Source organism: Zonotrichia albicollis, chromosome 1 (genome assembly GCF_047830755.1).
Source record: "Zonotrichia albicollis isolate bZonAlb1 chromosome 1, bZonAlb1.hap1, whole genome shotgun sequence".
Classification (NCBI taxonomy): Eukaryota; Metazoa; Chordata; class Aves; order Passeriformes; family Passerellidae; genus Zonotrichia; species Zonotrichia albicollis.
Window position 1 is genome coordinate 32,816,716 of NC_133819.1, and position 21,722 is coordinate 32,838,437.

General features: G+C 37.9%; 1 protein-coding gene and 1 long non-coding RNA gene across 5 annotated transcripts in view; one reads left to right on the forward strand and one right to left on the reverse strand.

Moving 5' to 3' along the window:
- PALS2 (protein associated with LIN7 2, MAGUK p55 family member) overlaps positions 1–21,722 on the forward strand; it is a 58,672-nt gene that overhangs the window by 26,033 nt on the left and 10,917 nt on the right. For 2 of the 4 annotated variants that reach the window (XM_074537538.1, XM_074537556.1), the window contains exons 2-9: positions 1,829–1,947; positions 6,550–6,702; positions 14,844–14,996; positions 15,500–15,727; positions 16,882–17,013; positions 18,983–19,082; positions 19,593–19,661; positions 20,662–20,823. In XM_074537538.1, the coding sequence (XP_074393639.1) occupies positions 1,831–1,947; positions 6,550–6,702; positions 14,844–14,996; positions 15,500–15,727; positions 16,882–17,013; positions 18,983–19,082; positions 19,593–19,661; positions 20,662–20,823 (1,114 nt within the window). In that variant the 5' untranslated portion in view covers positions 1,829–1,830. Of the gene's footprint in view, positions 1–1,825; positions 1,948–6,549; positions 6,703–14,843; positions 14,997–15,499; positions 15,728–16,881; positions 17,014–18,982; positions 19,083–19,592; positions 19,662–20,661; positions 20,824–21,722 lie in introns of all 4 variants that reach the window. The other 2 variants (XM_074537544.1, XM_074537548.1) reach the window with 1 other exon arrangement.
- On the reverse strand, positions 15,559–19,033 carry LOC141728546 (uncharacterized). Its single transcript, XR_012579587.1, has 2 exons — positions 18,877–19,033; positions 15,559–16,375 (listed from the first exon to the last, which is right to left on the reverse strand). It is a non-coding gene; the product is annotated as an uncharacterized LOC141728546 (long non-coding RNA).

The following is a 21,722-nucleotide window of genomic DNA, read 5'->3' on the forward strand; positions in this document are numbered from 1 at the left end:
AGGATAATGTCATGGAGATAATATGACCAATGTGTTTATTATAAATATCTTTGTCACCGTCAGATGCTGGAATTGCAACTGCTGGTTGAGATGCATACTTTGACTTCAAGGAAGCTTTACATTTTCTCCGATTATTTGTAGGAGAAAAAGTGCTAACCTGAAATCCCTTAAAAAAGAATTTGCATAACTGTTAAAAATGTAAAGAAAGGTTATTATTCTAACACTTGCATTATTATGCAGCACCTCTGACGTAAATTGGCCAGAAACATCTGCCCACTTCTGCAGATAGTACAGCTTGCGTGACTACATTAAAAGTCACGAGTCTGAAACTGGGAATTGAGAAAATGTGAAGAAGGCAGCTTTATCTGCAGCTGAACTAGTCAGGATATAGGACCTACCTAGTCTGGGGAAGTTGTGAACTGTTTGCATGGTAATTTTGTGACTTTATATAATGTGTGGTTGCTGACAGCACTTTGTCTGTTACAAAGTAGAAATAATGCTGCTTCAAAATCTGAAAACATAAAGTGTTATTTTCCCTCCTACTCATGGTTTCACAGAAAATTCACTTTTTTTGAAATGAAAAGTGTGGTTAAAACATTTAACATAATACAGGTCTTTCGACTTGTACTGCTGTAGTTAAAATGTTGCACATGAGTTGATTTACTTGTTGAAAAGTCAGTTCCACTTAACAGAAAGAATGGCCAGAAATTTTTTTCTTCAGATGGAATTTTCTAGGAAGAATTAGAATCAGAAAGTAGGTGTTGAGAAATGCAGTTTGTTCTGTTACTCTGCAGTTTCATAATAGCTTTCATTATAAAGCAGTGAGGAAATTTAAGGGTAAATTCCTGTGTGGGAGAAGGGGCATATAGGCTTTTCTAATTCTCTTGATATATACTACTCTGCAACATGTAGAGCATTGCAGAGCACAGTGGTTGTTCCAAGGCTTCTGGGCTTGTTGGGGATCTCAACAGGAGATTTTGTTAGTACACCTGTGTGTGTGTCTATTTGAGCATGCATATATAGCTTAGCAGGAGTTTAAAAGAGTAAAGTTAAGAACAAGAACAAATTCTCTTAATTCACCTCGATGGTTTCAGGGGATCAGACAGCTGGGATGGTGGCATTTCCTGACATTTCCTTGGGCAGCATTGTTGACTGTCAGCCAAGAGTGGTTCTCTGAGCAAGTCTGAGGGTACCGGGCAGGCACGATGCATTTCCCATTGCAGGGTGTGCTTCCCAGCGCTGCAGTGTGCTGTGGGACCAGGCTGCTGTTCGTGCCCTTAGTGCCCGAGGGCAGTGGGGCAGGGCTGGCTGTGAAGGACTGCTGGCGTGGGCACAAGTGTTCCCACAGTAAGAGCTGCCTTGGAAGCACATTTTTGGTTTAAAAAATTTGGTTTGGAGCTACGTGGTCATTTTTACAACAGTGAATCTGCCTCTACGGGCATTGTAAAACTTGTGGGTTGCTATATGTATGAGGGCTGAAAACTTCTGAAAAATATGAAATACAAAGAGTACTGAAGGAGTTGATTTTATTGTATCTGGAAGATTATGCATACTTTATACATAGTTTATACTAGTTTGTTTTTCCAATCCTTAGTAGCAAATCTTGGAAGGAATGTGCTGGGCCTGGATTCAGTTTGATGCAACCTGTATTTCATTTTCACATACACACAAAAGAAGTTATTTTTCTGTTCTGTCCCCTTGTTCTCAGTAGATGTATTTGACTGCTTAATATCTTTAAAGTTAATGTTGTGATGTTTCCCAGAGCTTTTGCTCCTTATGGAAGCCTGTTTTGGTCAGTATTTACTTTTTGTTTTTGTTTTGCCAGCAGCCATGCAGCAGGTCTTAGACAACCTTACTGATCTGCCGACATCGACAGGCGCTGAAGAAATAGACCTGATTTTTCTTAAAGGAATTATGGAAAACCCCATCGTAAGATCGCTTGCTAAGGTATTTAAATTTGCTACTTTGAGTAGAATCTGGAAATGTTTTAACTCTTCCATTATTTTGTGAACATTGAGTGTGGATTGAGGTATCCACAACACGTTGTTGGTTCATCTTATTAAAAGACTTGAAGACTGGCTTGAAGGTGAAGAGTTCATAATTTCTGTGCATGCTGGTTAATAGTTCTATGGAAAAATCTAGAGGAAGATAAAAAATTCAGAGATTACGGAAATAATGTGGTTACATTATTTAGGAAGAAAAATCATAATATTTGGAATTAGAAGCAGTTGATTTTAATGTAGTCTTGTAACCACTGTTGTGTGCATAACCCATATGCCTTCTGACTTCTAGTGGTTTTGCCAGAGATGAAAAGTGAGAGCAGTCACCTTCATTATCTTGTGGCAAAAAATGTTTTCTTTTCATCTTCAAATCAAAACTACTTTCTTATATGCCAGGAAAATATTCTTTCCATGGCCTTTCCTGGATCTCAGACTAATAATTTTATCTTTGGTTGTCAGCTCTCTAAAGCATGGATTATCCTAAGTTTTTGTTCTTGGATTACAAAAATCTTTAATGTATGGGTGGTAGCAATCAATTATAAATATGTAAGGTGATATTTGCAAAAAAATCTTTGGACTCCTTAATTAAAATGTAGCTGGTCTTACCAGTAGGAAATGCAGTCAAATACTGCACATCACTTATATATGTTCTTAATCTTACTTCATAAAAATAAGCTCCTTTCAAGAGGAAAACCCAGTTAACTTAAATACAGCTGTCTCTTTAATAGGAATAGACATCTGAAAGCAGTGCCCTCTGGGCAGGTATGAAATCCTCTGTAAAGCTAAAGGATTGTTGCCCATGGATTTTGTTCAGTATAAAAATCTGGAAAAGAAAACTTCTCATGAGAATTCATATAAGAATCTACTTCTGTTTGGCTGTTCAAAAAATTGGTTTTAAGTTGAAGACATGGCACAGTAATAAACTTAGAAGTAATGGAAGTGTCTTATCTGCTGGTGAGATGACTGCAGAGAGAAAGATTTGTGTACTAAATTTACTAAAGTAAGTAAAAGCATATTTTTACTGACAATGGGAACAACTTTAAGTGTCTGCTGCATAAGTCATCTTTAATATTTATCATGAAGAAAATGTTCACCGCAAAGCCTTTTTTTCTTATAAAGAATTTGTGCTTTAATGGCCAGTAACAATTAGGTGGAATTTAATGACTAGCAGATGTAAAAAAAGTGCTTGTAAATGAAACAGATTCTTAACTATACACATGTTTTATCTAGAATGCTTAAAGGTTTTAATTGTGTTCACATGGTGTGACTGCACTCATATTTTCTTAGTAATTATTTTGGAAAAATCCTCAGTCTTAACAAGCAGTGCTAAATAAGGATAAGATCAAAACACATTTGGTGAAGCGTATGTAATTCACATATTTGTCCCTAAAAATACATAAACTTGCTTTTCTATTAGAAGAGCTGGTTCTCAGTTCTCAGTCATCTCAGTTCTCTGAGATGGTTACATTGTTACAGCAGAATCATTTCAAAGCAGGCCAGAAATGCTAAAGCTTTTTCATTTTCCTTTATTAGCCAGTTATTAAGAATAATCATTATGTAAAGTACACCAAAAAGGACAATAAGAAACTTGGGGAAATGTGCCAAAAGCTATACAAACTTGTTTTCTCCTTTTGGTCCTTAAATAAATGAAGGTGAACAATAAGTATAGTAGTTAGTTTGCAGTATTTTGCAGTGCATTTTGGCTGATCTTTTAAAACTGGGTTACATTCATTTCACACTTTTCCTGTATAGAATAAAGGTAATAAGGTAGAAATTACAGGGGTTTTTGTTGGATAGGGTTCTTTCACTGAACCTTTCCACTTTTCAGGAGGTGGTAGAGGAAAGGAGAACTGTTATCACTGTAAAATGTTTTTTCCTGTCACTGATGTTTGTAGAATCATAGAGTAGTTTTGGTTGGAAGTGTCCTTTAAAGGTCACCTTGTCTAACCGCCTTGCAATGAGCAGGGACATCTTCAACTCGATCAGGTTGCTCAGGGCCCCATCCAGCCTGACCTTGATTGTTTCCAAGGATGGAGTTTTTACAACCTTTCTGGGCAACCTATTGCAGTGTTTTACCACAACCATCCTAAAACTTCTCTTCCTTATATCTAGTCTCAATCTACCTTCTTTTAGTTTAAAATCATGATGCCCTGTCCTAAATAACTGTTGGAAAATAACTGTTGAACTTGGAACAAGCATGAATTCTCCTCAGTTTTGCTACTGAACTGTGGTATCAAAACACTCTTCTTCTGGATTGTTAACTGTTCTCTCAAACCTCAAAACTTTTATCTTCCTTCTGCTGTTACACTACTGCTTTTAGCATTATATCACAGCCTATAGGTGAATGCCCAGCCCGGGCCAAGGAAAAACCTTGGGAGTAATCTATAAGCATTTAAGCCAGTATTTAAGATGTCAGATTGTTGGAGGCAAAAGCCTTACTATTTGAACATTTGGCAGGTATTATATATACTGAATGCACAGAAAGGCTCAATTCAGTATCAACATTTCTGAAATGTTCTATTGAAATAAAAAAAAATTGCAATGTCCAAGTTAGGTGTTCCTATTTGTTTGTTTTTTAACTTACTCATACCATTCCATATCCTGTTACTCCTCAACATATTACAGGATCAGAGATTGCTTACTGATAAAACTTTATGTTCCCCAGTATATACATGGCCTTGATTTTGGAGTGAAGGGTGAGAATATTTGTATTTAGATTATATCACTCAGTGTTATTGGTGGTTTTTTGAAAACAATGAGTGAGAAAAAAGGTAACCCATATTCTCTAATCTTAAAAAGGTTTTGCAGTTGGGTTATGTCTAAAAATCAGTAGATTTGTGTTTTTACTTGCTGTAAAAGAACTAAATTTTAAAAGAAGGATATTGTTTACTGTATGTGTTGTGTACAAAATAGCATTCCCTTATAAAGGAGAATGTGTGTAGGTGCTGAGCTTCCTATAACTTTGTAATTACAGTCATTTGGTTTGTGTGTGTTGGTGTTGGAGAATGTTTGAAATGCCTTTCTGTTAAGTTAACCTTTCCAGAGTTTAGCCATCAGGCCTGCAGAAACAGCATTTTATAGATATGAAGAACAATTTAATACTTAGATGATTTCAGGAAGCAAAGTTCTCTGCTTTTAGCAAAATTTTATTTTATTGTCAGTTTTAAAGCAGTAATAAGAGAGCAGAAGTGCTCACATACCTTCAAATTATATCTGTGGGAAGTATATATAGATGACTCTGAATTATATCTATTATGTATTTGGTCTTTATATGCCAAAGTAATTGCTCCTTTGTAAATTTCTTGTTGCTACAGTGTTGAAAATAACTTTTAATTGAGAATCTGTGTTATTTTTGGCCTCCTTGTACCCTAGTTCAGTGATAGAGCACTGTCTGTAATAAATAAATTAAACGTTCCAAGATGCTTCTCTTCCTGCTCAAAGCACCTACCTTTCAATGAATTTCAGTATCTGCAGAGTTCAGGAAATGATTATGTCTGCAGGAATAGCTCTAGAAATAGATGCAATGTTATCAAAGAATCACAGGATGGTTGAGGCTGCAAGGGACCTCTGGAGGGCATTTGGTCCAACTCTCCCTACTCAAGCAGGGCCCCCTGGAGATGGTTGCCCAGGACCACATCCAGACAGCTTTTGAGTATCTCCAAGGAGGGAAACTCCCATCTTCTTTGGGTAACCTGTGCCAGTGCTCAGTCACCGTCACGCTGGAAAAAGGGTATCCTGATGTTCAGACAGAGCTTCCTGAGTTTCATTGTATGCCCTTGCCTGCTCTCCTGTCACCAGTCACCACTGGAAACAGGCTGTCCCTCTCCTCTTTGTGTAGTACACCCTTTATACACATTGATGAAATTTCCCTGAGTCTCCTCTTTTCCAGGCAGAACAGTCCCAGCTTGATGAGCCTTTCCTCAAATGTGAGGTGCTCCAGACCCTTCATCATATTTGTGGCCCTTCACTGAGCTCTTTCCAGAATGCCCAGAGTGTTGCAGGTGTGGCCTCACTAGTGCTGAGTAACACTCGCTGTTCTAGCAACACTTTTAATGCAGGCCGGGTTACTGCTGGCTGCCTTTGACTCCAACTTTTCTTTAGCATTTCCTTCAGTTAGGCAGATGTTAGCAGGTAGAATGTGCTGTTCAGAAGGTGTTTGAATGGGAGGAGTCTGAGCTAAATGTTTTTGTTGCCAACTCTGAAAAGATCCCATAGCTCCTTTTCTGCCCTTGTTCTAGAAGGTGTACTTGTCCAGGGTTCCAAAGCAGGAAAGGTCCTGAGGTGCTGTGCTGTTGATAGAGCAGTGCCTGGTGTGTATAGCATAGAGGAGATATGCACTTAAAAGCCTCTCTGGTATGTGCTGCTTATAAAGTTTATTGGATCCTGTAGTTGAGTATGTAAAATCCTTCAGCAGTTCAGTCAGGTTATCCTATATGTAATTTTTCTGCTTTTCTGCTGAATGTTGCACTGAGAAATTACTTGAAAAGTTTATAGGTTTGAACCACTCAAAACTTACTTACATTATAGTCTCGTGTATTTAATCTTACAGGCTCACGAGCGACTGGAAGATTCTAAACTTGAGGCTGTCAGTGACAACAACCTGGAGCTGGTGAATGAAATCCTTGAAGACATCAGTCCCTTAGTAAATAAGGATGAAAATGTTGCAGAATTGGTTGGAATACTCAAGGAGCCTCATTTTCAGGTGCCACCTTTTTACTGTATGTTACCAACTTACTGTATCAGTGTCTACATACAAATTTAGGAATGACAATGAAACAAAACTTGAACTATAACAAAATGTAATGGATTGTAATGTAGAGGATTTTACTCCAAATAAAAGGTAAATCAGAAGTCATGTTAAAAATAAGCATGATTTTATTCTTTGATATAATTTCAAAACCACCTTTACTCACTGTATTAAATTCTACTGGAGTTTCTTTTATAAAGCTTGGACAAGCTTTTACTTCCTGTATGACTGGAGTTTCTATAAAAATTCCCTGAAGGCTTGCTTCATCCATAACATTTTCAGGTGATCTCAGTTCCTGATCATGAACATTGCATTTCACTTCAGCTGTTTGCACTCATACTTGTGTGTAAATGTATGGTTTGCAGAGTGAATGAACGTGATTCTTCTGTGAGCTGATCTGCACTGCTGCTGAAGCTGAGATTCTGCAGCCCTCTCACTGTTGCTCTGCTTAAGTGAAGTGTTGACATGTGCTTGTCAAAAGCAGATGTTTTTCCATTTTGCTGTTTCTATGACTAGCTTCTGTACTGAGCCTCAAAGATCAAGGTTTGAAAATCCTTTGAAGATTCTAGCCTTTCTAGGTAGGGCTCAGTGGACTTTGCTACTTCAGTGGACTGCTACTAAGCTAAAGGTATTCTGTAGAAGAACGTAAACAACTTTTTGCCATAGTATAAGTGGGTTTCTTTTGGCAGACAGCTATGAAGTCATAGGCATTTTTGGGATAGATTAGTTTAAACACACTTTCCCCCCAGGCTTTTCATTACATGTTTTACAAACATAGCAGTGAAATATATTACCGTTTAACATGGATAAACACTGAAAATGCTTTTGGTTGTATTGTGTCCTATTGGGAAAGGAATCGCTTCAAGAACTCAGCTTTTGGGGCAGTAGCTTTTCTGAGTACTGGCAATTCCTCTGCCTCTCCTGTGTTGGCCTCCCTTGTGCTCTTACTTGTCCAGACAGGCATCATAGCAGAGTGATGAAAAGCTATGATTGGAGACTTACTGGTGCATAAACCTGCAAATCAGTCTTTGGTCCCATAGAAAATAATTGGTACTTGAAGAGGACTGGATGAGTTTGGAGGAATTGATAGTTAAAATGCACAAGGACTAGAACTGAGGGCCAGCTGTGCACTGACAGACCTGACAATGATCCATTGTGTTAGACAGAGAAAATAAAGCTGAAAGTCAAAGAGGATGATGAATCAAAAGATGAAAAGGGCATAACAATAGAAGTGCTGCACTTTGAAAGGCTCAGTAGCAGTGATCTCTGGAGAGAGATGGCAAAGGCCAGAGACAAGCTTGGGAAAAGGATCTTTGGGGTGGAAACTGGAGATGGCCTGTAGGAGACAGATCAAATAAGAGTTTTTGGGTGACTAAGAATCAAATAAGAATTACTGGGTGAATAGCCAACACTAAGGCAAACCCAGCATTTATTCCTGTTCTGTGGTCAGATCTACAGAGGCAGAATGTGATCTTAGTGTCAGATACTTCATTAGTTCAGGCTTGAGCAGCTTAAACATGTAGTGTGAAAGTTCCAAAATTGCTGGTGAACTGGAGTGTCAGTATTTATGCTCTTTCTTGTACCTTTTCTGTTGCTTGATATATAAGGAGCCATGAAACTGCATATATGCTATCTTAACTTTACAGTTTTGTTCGGTTTTAGTGCTTCCTAATTGTATGTTAAAGGTCAATTTAGCAATCATCTCTTCTGTTTTCCTTCCCTGTCTCTGCAGTAGGTGTCTAGTGAAGGCTGTAAGGCTAGAACAAGCCAACAATGATACCTTCCAAAATGTGTTGTGAAGATTTAGTGATTTGTTGCTAAGACTTCTGAGTGAGTAGTGTCATCCACCTGTGGTTCTCTTCCATGAGCTTATTCAGTTGTTTTTTTTTCAACCCATAAGAAAATCTGTCATTCACAGCATCCCCCATCAGAGTGGAGACTGTGCTCTTTTGGTTTTGAGACTGTCTCCTGTCAATTTCACTTAATATTCCCATCCTCTTGTGTAGGAAGAAAGTGAACAGTTTTTCTTAATCAGCTTTTCCATGTTACTTTTGGTTTGAGAGACCTCATTGTGTCCCTCTGTGTCAAATAAATAAAACGAAGGGAAGCAAAGCTGTATGCAGCATGGATTTCTAAAGTAGTGTCATAATTTACATTGCATTTCCTACTCATGGCCTAAAAGTTCCTAGTACTTGGTTTGCCTGTTTAACAGCTGATGAATAGAACAGAAAAGTTCAGTTAGAAGGGACCTACAGTGATCATCCACTCCAGCTGCCTTACCAATTCAGAACTGGCTGAAAATTTAAGGCTGTTATTAAGGGTGTTGTCCAAATGCTTGTTAAACGCTGACAGACATGGGGCATCAGCCACCTCTTTAGGAAGGAGCCTGTTCCAGTGTTTGACCACCCTGTCAGTAAGGAAGAGATATCTCTAGGCTCAGGGAGAGTAAAGGTGGATTGCTTGTTAGGCTCAGTTTGGTTTTGTATTGTTTACATCTTTGAGATACCATTTCTGAGTCTTTCAGTTAATACATAAAGCTAGGATTGTGTTTTCCCTTGTAGTCTATGTTGAGTTTAAGTTGCCTTGTTCTCAGTCTGTTGCTCATGAGGTGCCTCTGCAGGTTACAGGCAGTTGTTTCAGTCCTTGAGCAGTGCATCAGCATCAGCAAACTGTCATTTCATTTCTCATCCCCATTTCCTAGGCCATTTATCTGACATGTCAGTATATTGGCAGGTGTAGAACTGAGCCCAGATGCCTGTGGAAATCACCTGATGACATGAATTCTGAAAACTAAAAACTCCATATTCCTGGCACCAATTTTTCTGTCTTTAACCAATATTTTCTTCCATTTGAAAGCCTTACTGTCTTTCCTGTTATAGTTTTGTTTTTCTGAAAGAATTCTGCCAAAGGGCTATGGAAGTTGTTCTACATTAACAACTCTAACTGCCTTGTTGCCATGCTTGTTGGGGACTCTTCCAAGGAATCTGACTAGATTTGAGAAGCATAACTTCCTTTATTAAGCATGTTGATGCTTTCCCATGATCCATTTTGTCCAGTCATTCTGGGTTTTATGGAGACTTCTGATTTGTTTAGTATCAGCGTCACACTTAGTTTTGCAGTTTGTTGACTCTTCCTTGGAACATAGTTTAAATATTCATATCATGGTTATTGCTTACATGCTGCTTCTTTCCCTATAGTGTTGGGTGAGTCATGGGCATGTAAAAAAAATGCAGTGCAACTTTGTTTGCTGCAAAATCTGGATTGTACAAAAAGGACAAAAAAGCGTGAAAGGAAGAGAAAATAGGTGGTTTAGATAGTTAAATGCTGCCCTGGAGAACTGGCCTATTCATCACTCTGTCAGAATTGGAATTCATTAAAAAAAAAGTCTGAAGAAGTTTTAATTTTTATTTTTAAAATTTATTTTCTGTGTGCCTGTCGTGAGGCATTCAGTCTCATTTGCAGAAACAATGAGCAGTTTTGGCTGCTGTGTATGGGCAAAAGCACCTAGCTACTTACTTCTTCAAAGTATATCTGCTGTGATTCATTTCTGAAGCCGAAAATTAGGGAGAATTTTCAGCCCTTAATTTTGTACTTCCATTACCCACGTGCAAGCAACAAAATCAGCTGAGGTCAAAGTACTATTTTTATTGAACTGATATCATAGTTAAGACCATTCTAGAAGTACTTCTAGGACAAATTGCAGACCAAAATGTAGGTATAGTATCTTTTTTTAAGGCTTGGGAAAGCTGTGTGTCTCCTGCAAAAAGGAAACAGAAAATTACTTAAATACTCAATAAATAAGTGCTATCATTTCTGCCTCATTTGGTGCAAGTAGGCATATTCCAAATTCTGTAAGAATGGAAAGAGGAAAAATACAATGTCAATTGCATTTATAGAAAAAGTCTTTTACATCCTTTCTCCAGTTCAGTAAAAGTGCTAACAACCCAACCTGACTCTTTAAAAGTGCCATGGACAGTACTGTGTAATTGGTTAGAGACTGTATTTTACAAATGAATGGTTCCACTTCATCACAGCCTCACCTTACAGTTGTAACCTGCCTTGGCATACAAGTATAAAATGTGGATATACAGGGCATCAGTGCAGTAGATTGTTTGGATGTATCATTTAGTGCTAGAAATACCAAATTACAGGACTTCATTTTTCTACACATTTTTGTAGAAGAGCATTTGGGAAGGATTGACTCTGGAGTACAGGTGCATGCCTGGCTGTATTATTATTCCCTTTCTTTTCTCATCTTGTTTCCTTGTTTTTTCATCCCTTCCTCTCTTTACCTTTTTTAGTTTTAACTGAACTTTTCAGAGGTCAAAGTGTGAAAGTTCTAATGAGTTTCACAGTATTGATGGCTGGCCAGTAGGTCAGTATGTGTTGGAGAGCCAGCTGGCACATGCTGCACATGAAAAAGGCTGTAGCAAATCTTACCAGACAGTAGCTGGAGAGCAGAAGACAGGAGTGGTAAGAGAGGTTGCCTTGAGGAAAGAAACAGCATTTAAAAATTTTCACACTGTTGGAGTGGTTAAACATGCAGAAGAATCACTTCTACTTCTCTTGGAAGAGCTTGTTCTGTTACTTTCACCCTTCAAGAATTAGCTAAACCATTCATCCTAAATAGATTCTGCTGGCAATAAAATACTTAATCTGAAAAGCAGCCAGTTTGAGCATACCTTTTAAATGTTTCATTTAGAATAAGTGACCTTAAATTGTATCCTAGACAGATACTAATATATAGGGTTATTTTCCCTACATATTCTTGTGTTCTTACCATCTCTTCTGATTTTTCTAAGGTCATGATTCCCTCATTTTTCCAGGACAGCCTTTAAAATGTGTTCTTTTCACATGAACATTAGGAGTCTCTAGTCTATTTATTAAGTTCTAATATTTAAACAGGGTTATCAAGGAAGACTAGCACACATTTAGTGCATGAAAGAGGAAAGGAAATATTTTAGATACTTCAGGGCCTAAAATGTTAGGAAAGGAGGCCTGAATTCAAGACTATAGTGTCATTCTACTCTTGTGTATTCCCTCCCACCACAGCCCCCAGTTTGTAATTTAACTGTTCTTTTGGATCAGAATTGGAGAAATGGTCATTCTGTTATTTAGGGCAGTGCTTCATAACATGTTTTGATTGTGTTGAGTATTTTTGAAATTAAAAACAGATGTTGAGTTTGAACTTGGCTTCAGTACTGCAGAGAGCCTTGCATGTTTAATGGTTCTCTGTTTACTGAATTTTCAGTTACGTATTAAAATACTTTTACCTGTCAAATATATGCAGCCACAGTAAACTACTGTAAAGAGATCAATATCTTCTAAGTTTATGGATTGTTTTTTGACAGTGTCTTGCATAAAGAGACCATGCTGTCTGTCACAGGACTGTGTATCCACAGGACTGTGTATCACTTCTTGTGATTTGTAGCAGTTCTCCTAAGTGCCTTTTTCTGACAATATTGACATCTATCCAATCTTGGATAATCAGCTGATTTGTTTACAGGCGGAAATTTTGTATGGAGGAAACTTTGAACTGTTTTATGGTTGTTGATCAGTCCCTGTTGTTTTGCAGACTTTGGCAGTGGTTTTTTACGTGTTCCAGCACCAGTATGGAAAGTTCAGATTTCTGTAGAGCTCTGGAGTTGCAGGAGCACAGGATATCACTTTTTTGGGTATCACAAGAAAGAAACAAGAGAAGTTAATGTAACTGTATTTCTCAGTTCTCTCAGCCATGTTCCTGAAATAAGAAAGTAACTTAGGACATAAGATGTTGGCAAGTAGTCGGGCAGTGGTACAGACACAGGGACCTGTTGCCAGGTGCCTGTACTTAAGTGTTCTTCAGGACTGTAGGTCATGACCTGGCTGCCTGGAAACAAGCTCACAAAACTGGTACAGATTGTTGAGTTTCAGAACTGAGAGTTGGGTATGGGACAGTAATAAGTTAACTGTGCCTTCAGGAAACCAATGAACTACTTTTTTAAAGAAAACACTTTAGAGCTGAGGGCAGTCCCTGATAGTCCTTCTGTGACTCAGGCATTGTGTAAAAGGAAAAAGGAAAAAGATTCTTTGGCTGAGAGATGGTTAAGTAGCAGTTGTATGAATTCATGCTTATCCATAAAACTGAGAGGTTAAAAAGGATCAGAATGTGCAATGGGATCAGATTTAAGAACTGAATGACACAGACTGTTATCTTAGTAGGCTTTTTGGATCAGATTATAATCTATAAATTGCATTACCATTAAAGGGCAGAGACCTGTCCAGGCAGGTGTGCAAGGCTTTATGAGAAGTATAAAAGTGAGTTGTGGTCAGGAACTTCAGGGACAATTTGTTCTAGCATGTGACCAGAAGAAAACTGTAAGTTTCATACCACTGTATCTACCTGGTTTTATGAGTACTAATCTGTAAAAATGTGTTGCTGATGCAAATTAGTTTCATTTTGGAAATGCAGAAAGATCCAAAAATATGTTGCTTGCAAACATTGGCAGAGAGATCTGTTCTCCTGGTTTCTGGATTGGATGTATCTTGGATAGTGAAGAATTAGAAATTGCTACCATCTGACAGCTGCTTGATTTAAATAAATGATTGTTTTTCCTATTTAATTTGATTTGGTTTGTGTCCACAGTATCAGAGCAGCCACAATAAGCAGCTGTCTTTACAGTCTTAATGGAAGGGGCAAAATCGGTGAATTAATACTTCCTTCTAACCTCAAGTTGAAATATCAGCAGGTTCATCGTGTAATGGGCAGATTAAAATGACTGTTCAGGTTTGTGACATTTTGAGGGCTTGCATGCTGAGCTTAGCACTAACCTAATGTGGTTGCACAGCCTTTAGCTTAGAGGTGGCTTACAGAAGGGTGGAGCAGACTGCATAGCAAATCATGACTCTTACCTGCTCACCTGCTCTGCTTTCTGGTAGTTTGCTGTCTTCCTCTGGCATGTGCATGTCAGTATCAGTGATAGTCCCATGCTGTCTTTTTTTTTTAGCTACTTCTGTGACACAGTCAGTGACCTGCCTTTAGACCATATCTGACCAGTCACTGTTGGAAACAAAGCTGTGTAGTTGAAGGCCCAGTAGGCATCTCTTCTGCTTGCTGCTGCTCTCTGTGTATCTGTCAGTGTGACTCCCTGTGCTGTAGGATGCTTTACCTTGGACTACTGTGTATGATGGATATTGGGTGTCCCTGTTCCTCTCATAGAATCACAGAATGGTTTGGGTTGGAAGGGACCTTAAAGATCATCTTGTTCCAGATCCCCTACCACGGGCAGGGACACCTTACACTAGAAGGTGACAGAAAGACAGAAAGTCTCAAAGTCTCTCCACTGTCTTAGTGCACAAGTTTGATCTTGGTGTACCTGTATGTATTGTCTTATACATTTTTCTTTATCCTAAGATATGTTTTATGAAAAAATCATGCCTAAATTACATTGTCTTCCAAACATGATTATATCCATTTGGATCTCCTCCTTCTACCTTGTATTTATGTATATGGACTGGAGAAAACACTGTTAACTCTAAGGTCTGAGCTCCTGTCTTCCAGAAAGTAAACTCTGTAAGCTTGGATTCATTTGTTACTAGAATTCTGTCTTGGCTTTATGCAAGCAGGAAGCACTCATTCTGCAGATAGCTAGAAATCCTTGCATACTTGTCATTATCCAAATTACTGTGGAGGAAAATTTTATTGCATTAAACACAAGTATCTAATGATGAGTTGTCTTCATTTTTTTGCAGTGGGCTGTTCATTTACTGTAACCATTTGCTCAGATACTGTCTCATTAGGTGGAAGACTATTTTAGGTACTCCTTTTTCTGTCTTCTTCCCTTGTAACATCACACATTCCTCCCAGTTTAGTTACATTTCTCCTATATTTCCTTAAGAAGCAGCATTTTTCTGTACAAGATAGGATATTTGCCAAGGCAATAGGCTTATCAGTTCATGTGAGCACTTATTGTGTCCGTTTTTGCTTTATTTCATGTGAAATAATGGTATTAGGACCTGATCCCAAAAGGACAGATTCAGTGGTTATTCAGCACTAAATCCTTTCACAAAAAGTTATTTCATGACTATAAAAAAGATTTTTTTCTGTTCCTTTGCAGTCACTCTTGGAAGCACATGATATTGTGGCTTCAAAATGTTATGATTCCCCTCCTTCTAGCCCAGAAGTCAATAATTCTTCCGTGAACAACCAGGCTGTTCCAGTAGATGCTATTCGTATCCTTGGAATTCACAAAAGAGCAGGAGAGCCACTGGTAAGTAATTGAGGGTGAGTGTGTCTTTGAAGTGCTTTAGTGGAAATGTTTGCTCATACCTGGTGTCTTGCATTATGTTTTAATTATTTTCATTATGTTGTGTAATTTATTGAGTGATGAGCTCAGTATCGAGAGGTTGAAATAAGATACTTTCATGTTCTCCATCCCATCCTCTCCAAGAAGTAATGGGATAGTTATTAGGCAGTCACTGGCCTGAATGACTGCTGGCATAACTGACTAACACAACATATTGATATAAGATGACAGGATTGCATGCAATCAAGAACAACAGTAATTTTTCAGTCTTATGAAAATCTTGTGTGAAAGCACTTCTGTGTCACCTGATGCTTCTCTGTATCAGGAGCTCTAACACTATAGTAGCTGTGACTGTTTTCATTGGAGTGAGTGGAATATCCCACAGCTGTGTATTTGTGCTTGAGGTAATGGTGACATGAAACTGAAATTCAAACAGTGGTAAACTGGGTGACCTGTACCTCCTTCAGGGAGTCACGTTCAGAGTGGAGAACAACGATCTGGTGATAGCCCGAATTCTTCATGGAGGAATGATAGATCGGCAAGGTCTTCTGCATGTGGGGGACATTATTAAAGAGGTGAATGGCCATGAGGTTGGAAACAACCCAAAAGAATTGCAAGAACTGCTGAAAAACATCAGTGGAAGTGTCACTTTGAAAATTCTCCCCAGCTACAGAGACACTGTCATTCCTCAACAGGTCAGTAGCACATTTCTGATGATTCTCTGCTTAGTACTTTATTGTGTAAAATTCTCTAATATTCTGGATTAGACATGTTTTGATTATTTTGTGAATATCATGCTAGAAGGAAAAGTAAAATGTATTTTACTATATTTAAACCTATAATAAACCTGTATTTACCTTTAATTACATTTTAGAAATGAGTTTATTCACCTAATATGCGTGCTTAGAAAACTTGAATTAGTGTCTAAAATTGTTAGGCATTTGTATGCTACATATAAAGCACGTTTCTTTGACCTTAAGTGATCTCTGATGACCTGACCACAATCACACTTCATGCAGTAAAGTGTGTGTGTGTTTATAACGTGGTTAGTGTCAAAATAATCAGTTTAACGGGATGCAGATATGTATTTAATTCAACGGACAAGCTTTAACTCTCTTGACTTCAGTGGGAACTTGGGTGGTGGCTGTTCCTTATCCTTTTGTTGCTGTAGGCTGTCAGTTTCTCCATGGCAGAAGTGACTTCCTGAGCTGAATCAGTCCTTTGAAACAGCCTATAGGATGCTTCTTCAAGTAGTGGGTCTTAATGCCTGTGACTTCCACTGAGTAGAGGCTGAGGGAATGTGCTCTATTGAGGCAGGTGCAGGGCTTCCTTTGCTCCCCAGCCTGGTACAAAGAGAGTCAAAGATGTTTTCAGTTCAGTCATGCAACCTACTGTTTCTTCCCCTGCATCAAATTTGAGTCTTAAGCAGCTGAATGTCCTGTTATTTTTGCCATGAACTCAGTGTTTTAAAAGTAATCCTTAAGATTCTACCAGCCTTAAATACAGTGCTCACATTCCAAAAATTTGTATTTTTAAGTAATTGAAAGTCAAAATTCTGAGTTATATATGCTGAAATGCAAAAATGACCATTTTGTAATACCATCCCCAAATGGAACAGATTTTTTAATTTTTATCATGAAGCTACTTCAGCCAAGGTTTGCACCATTGATTATTCCATCCCAGTTAGTGAATATCTTTTTCCCCCTAGATTGTATTTTACATGCCAAATGCAGCTTGGATCATGTCAAGGTTTTTATGCTGTAGGTAAAGACATTACTTCAGTTTGACAGATAGATTAGTCAGAATGTATTTTATAATGCTTAAGCTTTGTTACTTTTACACGTTTCAGGTTTTTGTCAAGTGTCATTTTGATTATAATCCATATAATGACAACCTCATCCCATGCAAAGAAGCAGGTTTGAAATTTTCTAAAGGAGAAATTCTTCAGATTGTAAACCGGGAAGATCCGAATTGGTGGCAGGTTGGTAAAAAGATTAAAATAAGTAAAATAAAAAACTGAAAAGCATCAGTAGGTGCCTTACTAATAAACTCTTTAAATTATTATCTACTTCCTTTTAACAGTAGATACATGAAAAAAAAAATTACGCTGCAATCCAATTTCAAGCTAATACAAAGATATGAAGTTGAAATACTAAAGGAAAAGTAATGTTTTAAATTGTATATGTAACACTCATTTTACTGTTAGTTGTGTTTATTTGTCTTTGTTTTTGTGTCATAAGCCTGGACATTCCCACAAATAAATTTAAGGTGGACAATTTTTAGAAAAAAAGTCTTAGTTTGACTATAATTATGGTAAACCTTCCCTGACAGCAGCTGTGGAAGACGTGGACCCCTTCCTGAGTGCTAGATATACAGAGAGAGAAATTAATCTTGTGGATTTGAAGGGAGTGAGAATAGCTGTCTGGAGAGGCTGTATGTTTTATTTCTACAGTGGTCAATGTCTGTGAGCTGTGTATCATGCATGCTCATAGTCACAGTGTTTGGCACTGTTTCAAATATTAACAATTCAGCCTGCTTTAAGGTGGTATTCTATTACAGTAGAAATGTAATCCAATGCTTATGCTATGTTTATTTTTTACAAGACACTATGCACAGAATTAAACATTATCAGTGCCTCTGAAAATGGGATAAGTGAACTTTTAAGACCATTTTGTGAACTTTTAAGACCCTTTTCTCAACCGAGATCCTCAAAGCTGGCAAAGAGTATAGCATTATTAACTTCCCTTTCGACCCCTACATTGCTCACCCTTTGCAAGGTAACAAGCAGAAGAGAGCCAGACTACCTGAGAACAAGATATATGACTTCTTTAAAAGCAACAGAAATATTCCAATATACCTAAGTAGCTGCTGAATTTTGTTGCTTCTCAGTGACAGTAATAAAAGAAAGGAAGACAAAAAGTGTGAGGAAAGGCTGAGAATTTATTGCTGCCAACTTAATTAGTTTCAGAAGTAGACTCTCCAAAACTCTGGAGGAATTTGATGTTTAGCTCATGCTGACTTCTGTATTGCCTTTCAATCTCTCCAATTGTAACTTGTGGGAGTCCAGGAGAAATAAATCTTCAACACTCAATCTGGCAAAATTGAAATGTGTTAAATCAGTATAGTGTATTGCTATGCAGATCATGTCCCAGGAAAAAGAAGTTTAGTTTTTCCTCATGCTTTCTAGAAATGCTATACTGTTAATGAAACTTCATACTGTAAAAAATCAGTTAGTCATAGATAAAAGCATAAAGTTGAAAAGCAAACATCTCCTGTTAGCAAAAGAAGGATTTATTGCAAGCAAAAGATTTATGGAGAATTAAACACTTCATAACTGTGTTTGTGTGTGTTAAGCTTGCTGAGAATTGAGCTTGCCATGAAATTATTTTATAGAGAATTTTAGCCAATTCATTACTAGGAATGCTCAAGTTACTAAGATTTTAAATATGTAGTTGCTTAGTGCAAAATGCTTGAAGGCATGATTAGGGAAGTGTTACTGGCATTCACTGGGAAATGACAGTTAATAAACTGCACTGAAGCCTGTTTGGAGCAGCTCAAGAATATAAAATAAGTATACTGTATACTAGCAAATCTTGACTTTTGTCACCTGAGACTTCAGTGTCTGGAGCCAGAGAATTCCACTTGGGAATTTTATGCCAAAGTTTTATGTCTGGAGGAGCGTACTAACGTAATGAGAACCAGTAATGGAACTTGCATCTATTTTACTTAAGTTTTCTGAATTTTAATACTCAATATCAAGACACTATTCCTGTAAAAGAGAATTTTAATATTTACATCTGACTCTGAATTTTTAAGTCTCAGTAGTAAATTTATCAACACTCACCACTGATAAACTGGCAGCGAGGAAGTCAGTCAATAGCATCTTGATGAGAAAAATGCTTCTTGCAAGTTAGATATAATTATTTGTTTGGGTTTTTTTTCCCTCCCAGGCTAGTCATGTCAAAGAAGGAGGAAGTGCAGGTCTAATTCCTAGCCAGTTCCTGGAAGAGAAGAGGAAGGCTTTTGTTAGGAGGGACTGGGACAACTCAGGTGAGACTTAGTAAATTTCAGGAGTAGATTTTGTTCTGATTCCTTTTGCTTTTCCTGCCTTCATAAATAATAGAAAAACTGCTATGTGACATTACACAGATTATTGTGAAATGCTGAATTTCATATTTTGACTTTTGCTGAAGGACAAAGGGTGAAGTCTGTTTAGTGTTCAAAGATACATGAATTTTGCCACCTGGTGATGGAAAGCTGAATGAGGTGGGACAGGCAGTGTGCACTTTTAAAAAATTTTTTCTATGGTATGCACTGAAAGTTAATAAGCTAAACATGAATTTTTCAACTGCTTTCTTTTCTAGGAAAATATTTTTTTCTGTGTTCAGTTCTTCCTGTACCATTTGATGGGTTTGTAAATAGATGTAATTTCTTGCCCTAGGATATATACAATTCTAGAATAGTCCTTATAAATGTATTAATCTAAAATTTCATGTATTCATATAAATAAGTTTTAGAAATAAACAGAAATTGTGAGTTCATCTAGTTTTTTATTTTTAGGGCCTTTCTGTGGAACAATTAGCAGCAAAAAAAAGAAAAAGATGATGTATCTCACTACAAGAAATGCAGGTATCTCTTAATACTACATGAAAGTTAACGTTCTTTAGGTGTCAAAACTTGCAGAGTGTAGTGTATCCAAAGCTAAAGATTTGCAGTAAAATATTTGATTATAAGTTTGATAGATCAGATAGTTTTTATGGTTTAAAAGCAATAGCGATCAGTGCAGACATGGCTGTGCTGAGTACATCATTTGGTGGATGGAAATCAGAGAAAAACTGGGTGTTAAGGAAAAACAGTGAAATGTTTGTTGCCACTGGGCTGAGGGGATGTGATTTTTCGTTTCTGTTCAGCATTGATGAGGCCACACCTAAGAGTAGTGGGCACCTCCCCAGTGCAAGGGAGATGTGGACATACAAAGGTGTTGGAGGGACTGGAGGAAAAGTTAAGACAGCTGGGAATGTTGAATCTGGAGAAGAGGAGGCTCAGGGCAGCTCTCACCAATGTGTACAAATGCCTGAAGGGAGGGTGCAAAGAGGATGGAGCTGGGTGGGCTGTTTGCAGAGTAGCCCAGTGATAGGGCAAGAGCCAACAAGCAGCACAGGCTCTGAACATCAGAAAACACCTTTTCCACTGTGAGGGTGACTGAGCACTGGCACAGGTTATCCACAGAGGTTGTGGAGTTGTCCTCCCTACAGATACTCAACAAGTGTCTGAATGTGGTCCTGGGCATTGGGGTGGACCAGATGCCTTCCAGAGGTACCTTCCAACCTCAACCATCCCATGATGCTGTGGAAGTTCACTAATTGTCAGTCACAGTTTTCCCCTTCTGATCAAACACAGACTTTCTCCTTGGAAGTAAAAGAGAGAACCTGACCTTATGTTGTCCATGGAGAAATAACTGTTTTATTCCCAAACCAATTTAAAGCTAGAAGTCTTGTATCAAACTTACTGCCCTCTGAGCACTGTTTATATTCACGTGGGGTCTGTTGATAAACAGCAGGACTACTTAATTTTTTTTCCTTACAGTTCTGAGTGTGTATTAAAGTTTTTTGTACTTTTCTCAATGTAGAATTTGATCGCCATGAAATCCAGATATATGAGGAAGTAGCCAAAATGCCTCCTTTTCAGAGGAAAACCCTGGTCTTGATTGGGGCCCAAGGAGTGGGGCGAAGGAGTTTGAAGAACAGGTTTATTGTGCTGAATCCTACTAGATTTGGAACTACAGTGCCATGTAAGTTTTCAGCATTCCTATCGTAACATCATCCTTTGATTAACTGGAAAGTATGTGATGTTTATCCTTGTGATTCAGTGTTGGAGTAATTTTGTCAGAGCATAAAAATTGTATAGAGTGGGAAAACACTTCCTGTTCCTGAAAACTGAACTAACATATGACCATGAAAACATTTGTAACTAGCACTTAAATGGTTCTGATGCTGCAGAATAGCAATTTTTGTCTGTGCAATATTTCAGTCTGGGTTTCCTCAGTGTCAGTCACCATCCATTACTAAGGTCATTCCATAAGTTCCCAGTAGCCTTCTGTAATGAATGGCCAGTGGAGTTTCTCAGGTCTGCCTTTTAGTTTTCCACCTGTGGACTAGGCATTATAAATTGTTGCTTTAGTTTAGAAATGTAGGGAAAAGCAGCAAACTTCCAAAAAAACTGAAGTGTTTGTGATCTCCAGGATTTGTATAACTGTATTTTAATATAGCTAGCTTTAAGCACATGATCTTTTATTTTCCCCCCTATAAATAGCAGAAAAAAACCTTATTTTACCTGAAGTATGTTTTCTTGCCTTTTTTTCAGATGCTTTGCTCATTAACCTTTTTTTTTTTTTAACTCTTCCCTCCTGTTTTGGCTGCTGACCAGAGAAGCCCACTCTAGCTACATTATTGTTCTCCTGAGATGTGATTCTCAGAATTTCAAAACCAGTCTGTTCCCTTCTGTTTCCAGTGGGCAAGAAATTGATGTGATAATAATAGGAGGAGGGACAGGTCTGAAAGATGAATTCTGCAAGATGAGAGAACCAGTCTCTCTCTCTCATTTGCTGAATCTCTAGCATCAAAACTGGCCAGGGCACTTAAAATTGGTTGATGGGCCTGATAACAAGGTTGACTTCTCAGTGTTACTTTT